This window comes from Schistocerca cancellata, chromosome 1 (assembly GCF_023864275.1).
Source record: "Schistocerca cancellata isolate TAMUIC-IGC-003103 chromosome 1, iqSchCanc2.1, whole genome shotgun sequence".
Lineage (NCBI taxonomy): Eukaryota > Metazoa > Arthropoda > Insecta > Orthoptera > Acrididae > Schistocerca > Schistocerca cancellata.
Genome location: NC_064626.1, coordinates 710,158,292 through 710,168,651, shown reverse-complemented (window position 1 = coordinate 710,168,651; position 10,360 = coordinate 710,158,292). Strand labels below are relative to the sequence as shown.

The window sequence follows — 10,360 nt, the reverse complement described above, 5'->3', positions numbered from 1 at the left end:
TATCTCTAAGATTTTGTAAGTTGACATAGCTATCATCAGTGACATTATACTTTACAGGCATTTAACAACTGACCAATAACAGATGATAATGCTTAAATTGAGTCAGTGCTGCAACTGCAAGCCAATGAAGTTCATGCAGGTTTAGCACAGTGTCAAACATGAGTTACTGTGATCACTGTAGGCTAGTATTGCACCTTCATGTGATTTTAATCAGCCATGTTCAGACAACTGTAAATATGTACCTGACGTTTTCCTTCAGGAATGGTCAATTACACTGGAAAAATTATCTCTTATGGTCTTACAGTAGGCTACATGTTATATCACAAAAGCAATTAATTCTTGTCCATTTCTTATGACATTGCAAAAATAGATCCACCAAAGCTCTTCCTGCCTCCCCCTTCTTAAACAGATGTTACAGACCATTCCTTGTTGGCAACAGGTAAGCCATTCAATGGACAGCACCACATGTGAGGACATGAAAGTTTTCTTCTATGTGAAGAAGATAAGGCACCAGTTCCTTTTCCAATTCTGCACGTAAGACAAGTTTTCTTCCAATTTTCCATGAAATTAATTTTGAAGCCTTGCTAAATGCATCTAATGTCGATAGGGTAGGTCAAATATTTCCGCAGGCTTCAGTTTCCATATAATGTAGTTTTATTTCTGGCTGCATGAATTGCCTTGGTCACATATGTTTCAATCGATTTGTTCCTTTTTCCCTGCAGGATACATCTGACATTTGTTCTCAGCATTCCAGCTAAACAAGCACTTGTTAGTCATATTCACAAAATGGTCCCAAATCTTGCTATAGCCCAAATTTAGAGTACTACAAATTTTAGATTAATTAGAAAATGACAAAGAATAGTCGATATTAATACGAGACATAGTCTACAAGCTAAGATTACATGGTGTACTAGAGAGAAGACTGTTTGTAAATGATGATGATGATGATGTTGTTGTTGTGGTCTTCAGTCCAGAGACTGGTTTGATGCAGCTCTCCATGCTACTCTATCCTGTGCAAGGCTCTTCATCTCCCGGTACCTACTGCAACCTACATCCTTCTGAATCTGTTTAGTGTGTTCATCTCTTGGTCTCCCTCTATGATTTTTACCCTCCACACTGCCCTCCAATACTAAATTGGTGATCCCTTGATGCCTCAGAATATGCCCTATCAACCGATCCCTTCTTCTAGTCAAGTTGTGCCACGAATTTCTCTTCTCTCCAATTCTATTCAATACCTCCTCATTAGTTATGTGATCTACCCATCTAATCTTCAGCATTCTTCTGTAGCACCACATTTTGAAAGCTTCTATTCTCTTCTTGGCTAAACTATTTATCGTCCATGTTTCACTTCCATACATGGCTACACTCCATACAAATACTTTCAGAAACGACTTCCTGACACTTAAATCTATACTCGATGTTAACAAATTTCTCTTCTTCCAAAAAGCTTTCCTTGCCATTGCCAGTCTACATTTTATATCTTCTCTACTTCAACCATCATCAGTTATTTTGCACCCCAAATAGCAAAACTCCTTTACTACTTTAAGTGTCTCATTTCCTAATCTAATCCCCTCAGCATCACCCGACTTAATTCGACTACATTCCATTATCCTCGTTTTGCTTTTGTTGATGTTCATCTTATATCCTCCTTTCAAGACACTGTCCATTCCGTTAAGCTGCTCTTCCAGGTCCTTTGCTGTCTCTGACAGAATTACAATGTCATCGGCGAACCTCAAAGTTTTTATTTCTTCTCCATGTATTTTAATTCCTACTCCAAATTTTTCTTTTGTTTCCTTTACTGCTTGCTCAATATACAGATTGAATAACATCGGGGAGAGGCTACAACCCTGTCTCACTCCCTTCCCAACCACTGCTTCCCTTTCATGTCCCCCGACTCTTGTAACTGCCATCTGGTTTCTGCACAAATTTTAAATAGCCTTTCACTCCCTGTATTTTACCCCTGCCACCTTCAGAATTTGAAAGAGAATATTCCAGTCAACATTGTCAAAAGCTTTCTCTATGCCTACAAATGCTAGAAATGTAGGTTTGCCTTTCCTTAATCTATTTCCTAAGATTATTCGTAGGGTCAGTATTGCCTCGCATGTTCCAACATGTGTTTGTAAATTTATAAACTGCATAAAAATGTGATGACTACTTACATACAAAAGTTTTAAGTTGATTAAAACTGTGTTGGCTACAATCACATGTGACAATGAACTGACATGGCAGTTTTACAGAACCATTGATGTGGTCTGTGAGAATTATTTCCAAATTTTCTTTGTTGTCTAAAGCATCAGATGCCAGCAAGCAGGAACATACATGTACAGCATAACTAAACTAATATGTGAGTAGCTACATCAGCTGGTGGGAATATATCAGAAGTAACACCAGCCTGCATACATGGAGCTGCTATGATAGCCACAACGTTAGAGTGGTGAGGGCAGCAGGCCCTACAAAGCTTCGCCCCAGCAACTAAATTTTCTGGATGTGAATCATCAGCAAAGACAAAAAAGAGGCATCATTATAGCCTTGATGGTCAGAGCTAAAAAAGTTTGCAAGCCAGTTTATTTATGAGATGAATTGAATCACTTATGGTTGGCTTTCAAGAAAAATCAATACTCAAGTAAGGCGGTTGATCAAGTACTCTTTCCAAGAAGAGAGAAAGACAGGACTAAAGAGGAGCAACAGCTGTCAACTGGAAAAATTTTCCTCCCATTTATTAATAAAATTGTTTTTCACACCAGGAAAGTGTTGAACATGTGGGGTTGAAACAATCTTTAGAACCACCAACTAGATGAAAGAATACGTAAGAGTGGCGGAAGATGTACGGTATCACTAGCAACTCCTGAAATGTCTTAAATTCCACAGAGTCATGGACAAGTATACATTGGAAATACAAAATGAAGTGTTAAGACCTGCTTAGCCGAACATAAAAGGAACTTTTGTCTGGGACATACTGAAAAAGCAGTAGTAGCAGAACATGTTTGCACTATGGAAACCATGCATTAAAATTGAATGAGGTGAGTGTTTTAGTGAACAAAATGCATTATCATGCATGCATGTATAGAGTGTCCATAGAGCTTCACAAAAAGCATAACTATTTTAATACAAAAGAAGTAGTTAGATAAAATATGGAAGTCAACTTTTCACCAACAAATGACAATGAATTACTTTTAATTGGAAATGATGGTGCCAGCCAGAGATAATGCACATTAAGCATCATGTGGCAAATGGCAGTGTCTTCTACTCTGCGCTACAAATATGAGGCATCACCCTCATGCCATGGTTGCAGTTTCAGATGCAGCTGTCTAAATGCAGTTGCTGATGTCTCCCACAGTCAGAGATGAAATGTCGTGGAATAGTTTTATATATCAACTACAGACCTTCAGCCTGGAAGTCTTCACTGAAATAAAATGCCTGTTAAATGAAACTGGAAAAAGTTGGAGGTTCTTAATCAGCTTACTGTGAAGTATCATATCTTTGGTTTAAATTCTTTTATGTAAGGATATACAGCGAAAAAGAAAACCAACAAAAATAATTTAGCAAGAGTACTTTTCCATAGTATCTATTTATTACAGCACATAACAGCAGAAACATAAAAATATTTTTTTCAAAGTTTTCCAAAAATACCGTTATTGGTAAGTTATAAATAAAATCGAAATAGCAAATATATCAAAGTATTAAATGTATGAGAAACAATATGCACTCTTTAATCTTTATAAAAAGGAATCTAATCATCTTTAACAATGTCTTTCAAGGTTGAGTTCAGAGCTCTGCTGAAATGTGAACCACACCAGTAACACCTCCCACAGTCATCACAAATAAGATATTCTTTTTCTCTCTGCAGAATTGGTTCAGGTATTATACCAATCTGAATAGCAGCACCTTTTTGTGTCTTGCACTCACTCATTATAATTCCATCCTGTACATTCTGTACTTTTGCTTCTGTGTAACATGGTGGTCTTATCAATTCAGTATACATGTCATCTTCACTTGAAAAGCCTTCAGAGTCAAAACCCGCTTCTTCATCTTCTTCTTCTTCATCTTCAGCTTCAGCTTCTTCAGGTACAGTGTACGAAAGGCGGCGATAATTTTCAGCCAATTGCTGCATTGTATTCCTAGTTACTTTAATAAATGTGTCTCCATTACAAATCTGCAAATATTATAAATACCAGTGTATTAATTAGTGGAAAGCCTATTATTCCAGTGGGGGAAAATGGAAGAACTTCAAGCAATAATATGTTGTAATGGGCAATTCTAATCAAAACAGCTACATTATTATTTTTTGAAAACAATTCTCATGTTACTTTTATACAATTTTGTACCAAAGAGAAAAGATTCATTACAACAAAATATCATGTGGAAGTAAGATCAACAGCACCACATGTAGAAGCCAATTAATTTCACACAATCACATTCTAGTGCTCATGTGTTTCGAAACTGTAAAAAAGTGAGAAGAAAGAAATATTTTAAGATACACACACTCATTCCTGCTTTTGATTTCCAAATTTTTAAATAAAAAATGCAATAAAACACCTGCAGTCTTTCTTCACAACATGTTGCCCATATAATTACCTTTTGGAAAATGCTTCTAGAGGGAAGATAAGATGAATCCTTATCTCATAAAGGTTGTATGTATACAATTGTACAAAATGATGAAATTTTCAGAAAGTAATGGACACTGCTTCATAATTAGCAATGAAGTAGCAGTAACATATTTTACATGTACGTTATATCACAGAAGCACCTTTATTTTCTGTTTAACTCACTTATTCACATGGAATTTATAAAAATGATGCTTTATGTGGTAATAAAACAGTTATTGTATGGGGACATGCTGGAAAGTAAATTCAGAGAATGTTTTATGTGTAAACTCATAAAGCTTTTTAAATAAAATAAACTTTACTAATATTCCACATGTTTATTATTCAAGGCTATATATTTATTTCTGAACATAGTCACCTTGTGATGAACACATTTCTCCCAATGAGAGACCAGTATATTGCACTGCAGAATGTGTGACTTTGTTGACAGAACCACAACCTCACCTCTGCTTGCATTACTTCATCACTGTGAGAGTGAGATTCTCAACAGTGTTCTTTAGGTTTTGGAACCAAATGAAAATCAGATGGAGCTGCATCAGGACTCCATGTAGGATCATTAATGACTGTGGACCCACAATGTCAGATTGTTGCAGCACCCATCTGTGATCTCGCATTGTCATGCTGAAGGAGAGGGTGTTCCATGTGTGCATGTTGTTGTTGTTGTTGTTGTTGCTGATGTGGTCTTCAGTCCTGAGACTGGTTTGATGCAGCTCTCCATGCTACCCTATCCTGTGCAAGCTTCTTCATCTCCCAGTACTTACTGCAACCTACATCCTTCTGAATCTGCTTGGTGTATTCATCTCTTGGTCTCCCTCTACGATTCTTACCCTCCACGCTGCCCTCAAATGCTAAATTTGTGATTCCTTGATGCCTCAGAACATGTCCTACCAACCGGTCCCTTCTTCTTGTCAAGTTGTGCCACAAACTCCTCTTCTCCCCAATTCTATTCAATACCTCCTCATTAGTTATGTGATCTAACCATCTAATCTTCAGCATTCTTCTGTAGCACCACATTTCGAAAGCTTCTATTCTCTTCTTGTCCAAACTATTTATCGTCCATGTTTCACTTCCATACATGGCTACACTCCATACAAATACTTTCAGAAACGACTTCCTGACACTAAAATCTATACTCGATGTCAACAAATTTCTCTTCTTCAGAAACGCTTTCCTTGCCATTGCCAGCCTACATTTTGTATCTTCTCTACTTCGACCATCATCAGTTATTTTGCTCCCCAAATAGCAAAACTCCTTTACTACTTTAAGTGTCTCATTTCCTAATCTAATTCCCTCAGCATCACATGTGTGCATGAACTCTTCAAATTTGAAACTCTATTACAGCATGCTCTTTTTCACACACCAACACAGTTGTGTTAGGCACCAGCATGTTACACACAATTCGGAGCCCTCTAGTGGCAGAAGGTTGCAATTTTTGTCAACCAAACGGGAAAGTCGACTGAGTAATCTGCACGACATGTAATATCTCAACCAATATTGAGAACAGAATAAGAAATTCAAAAGCATTACTTTTCGGCAAGAAGCTCTTGTTGGAGTTCTGAAAGCTTATGACTAAGAATACAGAATTATAGGAGTAGTTTAGCCAGCTGTGCACATCTGCCTTTATGGCACAATCAGATTCTAAGTACAAGTCACTTTTATTAAGGCAGTCAAAGCTAACACAGCTGCCTTGCCTTCTCCCACTGCTAGTGCCATGCTCACGGTCATTTTCATTTCATGCTTTTTGGGACTACCCAATGAGAATGTAAACACATTTCTGCAGACAGTCCGCGATATGGGTCACCCCTGCTCGTGGCCAAGGTTTTTTTTTTTTTTTTTGGAATGTAGGAGGGTTAAAGTTGTACAGAAATGCACATACTTTTGTCAAATCAGTTGATGCTTTGAAAAATGTTGAGAAGTTTGACACCATAACGAAGGGTTTAGCAGAGTGGTATTCCAATAAAAGAGGCACAAGTTATTACTGTGACTAACTTTCTACCTTTGGGCAAAGCTTGAGTGAAGATTTTGAGGCATTTGCAAGCAGAATAAGGGCTGTCTCACGCAAAACTTATGCCCTTGGCCAGGATGTGACAAATCATGAAGCACTTTTGCAGAAGGCATAAATGTACACGACTGATGTTTTCATTCATAACATAAACCTGCAGATTCCTGGTGAAGTTAAACTGGCTTCCCCAACCTCTCTCCACGAAGTGATATATTTGGCATTGTTACGAGAAGAAACAAGGCAAGCAGCAACAAGCCATGCCATGTGTTTGCTAGCAATACCGTTTCAGAAGATGTAGGCAAGATGGCCGCACGCCCAATAAGTGCTTGGCTTTCTACTGCCCTAACTGTCAGGAGTTGGACACTTATGAATGCACTGCCCACGATAGTCAAATAGGCAAGCCTTCTTTTAATGACTGTCATGCTAAATGGCATATTCTTGTGACACTCTCCCACGTATTTCGCAATAATACCTTCTGACTTACATGACTTTTAAAGATGGCTTATCCTAAGAAATGCACCTGCTACATTTCAAATACTTGTCAACTCCTTATTACAAGGTTTTGAAACCCAAGACATGTTTGGTGCATTTAGATGATGTTATCGTATTTCCTTGAAGCATTGAGAGGCACAATGAGTGATTAAGGAATGTGTTGGCGAGATTACAGAATGCCAACTTGAGCTAGAATTTGGATAAATGTTCTTTTGCAGAGTCACAAGTTCAGTACTTGGGACATATTGTAAGCTCCATAGAAGTGGAGCCAGATCTGTGGCTGATGGCACCTGTGGACTATTTTCCTGCTCCTACTGCTGTAAAAGATTTACAGTTTTCTAGGACTGGTGAACTATTATTGTCATTTTATAAAAGGCTATGAGTTTCAACAAAGCTTTTAAAAGGCTACTGGAGAAGGGAGTACCCTTCGATTGGTCTGAAGAATGAAAAATTGCCATGCAATGAGTTCTTGTTTTGCAATGCCTCAGATTTTGCTGTACATGCATTTTATACCAGGAACAAGGTGGTGAAGACAAACCAATTGGTTATGCTTCTCATTAGCTTATCAAAGCTGAAGTTGTTATAGCAAAACAGGAAACGAATTGTTAGCCTCAGTGTTTGGAGTTAATTATTTTAAATCTTATTTGTGTAGTGGAAAATTCACTTAGTAGCTGACCACACTGCCCTTTTATGGCTCTTGAATTTAAAAGCTCCCAGCCACTGATGGCTGGGTTTTGAAACTGATTGATTATGATTATGATGTACACCATAAAACCAGCCAAACGTCATCAAAATGCAGATGTCTTGAGTAGAAATGTTTGTGTACTGTAGGTAAATGACGCACTTATTACATAGTTGAAGGAATCACGTCAAATGTAAACAGTATGCCACCCTTGCAGATTTTTTATATGGAGATGTTATATTATACCCCACGACCCCTCTCAGAACCTGAATGGTAATACCATAGCCTATACAAACTCTTTATCATTGCTGATAGCATACTAGCATGTCACAATGGCAAATGAACCACAAATGATTGCATTGCTACCCTTTATTGGTGGTGTACTAACCACAGGACACTGAAAGGTATATATTCCCATGTCTTCCATGCACACAGCAAACACAACAAATGTGACCACCAATTTCATCTGCAGATCTTCCCACAAGCTTCTAGGCCATTTGAAACTGTGGCTTTGGATATAATGAGACCCTTTCCCCAGACACAGGAAGAAAATAAATATACTCTGTTGATTATTGATCACTTTTCCCACTAGCTAGTGCTAGTGCTGATATGATGGCAGAGACTATGGCAAAAACATTTGTGAATCATTTGGTACTGCTGTTTGGAAGTCCCAATGCCATATTGAGGGACCAGAGAACATATTTATGTCTGCATTATTTGTACATGTGTGCAAACTGTTAAGAATTAAAAAGTGGAGAACCACCCCCTTCCACCCCACATCAATGGCTGCATTGAACAGATGGTCGACTTAAGTGACAGGGCTTGAAATGTCAAAATGGACTGTCAGGGGAACATTGTGCAACCCCTGCCTGCTACATCAGTAGAACTGCTGAGAGGTAAAACTTGCAATGGTAGAAGAGTGCCAAAGATGATGGAGCCGGTGCCTCTGTCATGGCCCAGGTATGCCCTACGCTCCAAGCATCCCTATTCACTTTGCTGTTGTTTTCAGTCTCCTGCCCTTATTTACTTGAGGATGGGCAATATGATGCCATCATATGTCTTGTTTACCCTCCCATGCAGCATCTGTTTACTTGTTGCACATTATTTGATTGTTTCTGCCTGTGTACATGCCTGCAGTTGTTATTTTTTGTCATATTTGTGGAGGAGGCGGTGAACAAAGAGGCTACCTGTTTAATGAGAGCAATCAGTCCTTAGACCAACTGGAAGAAAATTATGCAGTGAAGAGTCTTTAGCTTCACCAGTAATGAGTACAGAGTGTAAATCTAATTAACCTATATGCCAGGAAAGGCCCTTATTGCCACTAGTGTTGAATTATTTAAAGAAGTTTCTGCCCACTCTCATAGGGTTCTAACAGTTTTGGCAATACTGACTCTAATGTATGCACCAAGGCCCATGGTTACTGGCTTAAGAATTAGAGCCAGGGTGTGGGCACTTTCACTTCTGTCCAATTTTTAGAGTTTATTACAGTAATAAATGTCATGCCAAAAATAAGCATCATCACCTGTCACTTAACAGGAAGTGTGTAAGGTTAATTAATCCACAAACACATAAACCACTGACAACCTGCTTACTGGTGAGGGAATCTGCCAAGGCTCGCCTGACACCATTCATTGCCTGCACTTAAAAGTACAACTACCACTGTTCATTCCACAGTCCACTATTCTTACTTGTGGTCAAACCTCAATGTGGCCTTCCAGGTATTAACCACCAAAACAGCTCATCCCACTGGTCAGCTACTCCCTTCCTCATCTAAGCTGAGCAACAATCATAGTAATTTGCTGTAATCTCTCGTTAAATGAAAGTGGAGGAGAGGCATCCCTGCAGCAACTGAGCTTCTCACCCTGGAATCGGTTATAACCAGCCATCCAGCTGCACCATTGCAAAATGGATATTCTCGCCTGTAATCCCAATAACTGATTTACATTATTCATTGTGTTTTTTATGGAAGACTTTATGTCCCACTAACTGCTCAGACCACAATTAGGGGGTAAAACCAGCGAACCACATTTTAGTAATTGTAAAGAGTAATTACAATTAGTATGGACCTGAGACACACAGCTGATCTCAGAGGACATTTGTCTGCCATTATCACAACTCTGTTTCTCACAAATGCAAGCAGTGGTACAAGTGGCCACTCGGAGCATTATAACATGACTGCCTTAGTAAGATAACTGGATACGTGATTATTATACAAGAGCTGAAATAATTTGGTATAGTAATGCTAATATGACTTGAAAATTCTGAACACACACTATTCACATAAAGATATCCAAAGATATACATGGGAGAGACCATTATTACAGCAGAAATCAATAATTGATTACATAATTACCAAGCAACGGCCAAAAATGGTAGTTCAAGACCTTAGAGTCATGTGGGGAGACAACTGTGAGTCTGGTCACTACTTAGTTTTAGCAAAGTTGACATACCCATTTAGGAGACAACAATCAACAACTGGACAAGTGGCTGACCACAGCTAACATGAAAAATTAGAGCAGGCAAGGTATAAGCTCTTTCTCCTGAAGCAGTTCAGCATCAAGGATTTATTTCAATGTAGAT

The 10,360-nt window shown here is 38.5% G+C and overlaps 1 protein-coding gene across 6 annotated transcripts in view; it reads right to left on the bottom strand.

Annotated features, from left to right (window-relative positions):
• Nucleotides 1–3,552: 3,552 nt before the first annotated feature.
• The window catches only part of LOC126184783 (exonuclease mut-7 homolog), a 243,914-nt gene continuing 237,106 nt past the window's right edge, over nt 3,553–10,360 (bottom strand). For 5 of the 6 annotated variants that reach the window (XM_049927351.1, XM_049927370.1, XM_049927378.1 and 2 more), the window contains exon 16: nt 3,553–4,153. In XM_049927351.1, coding sequence (XP_049783308.1) covers nt 3,731–4,153 — 423 coding nt within the window. In that variant the 3' untranslated portion in view covers nt 3,553–3,730. The remainder of the gene's footprint in view (nt 4,154–10,360) is intronic. The other variant, XR_007536880.1, reaches the window with a different exon arrangement.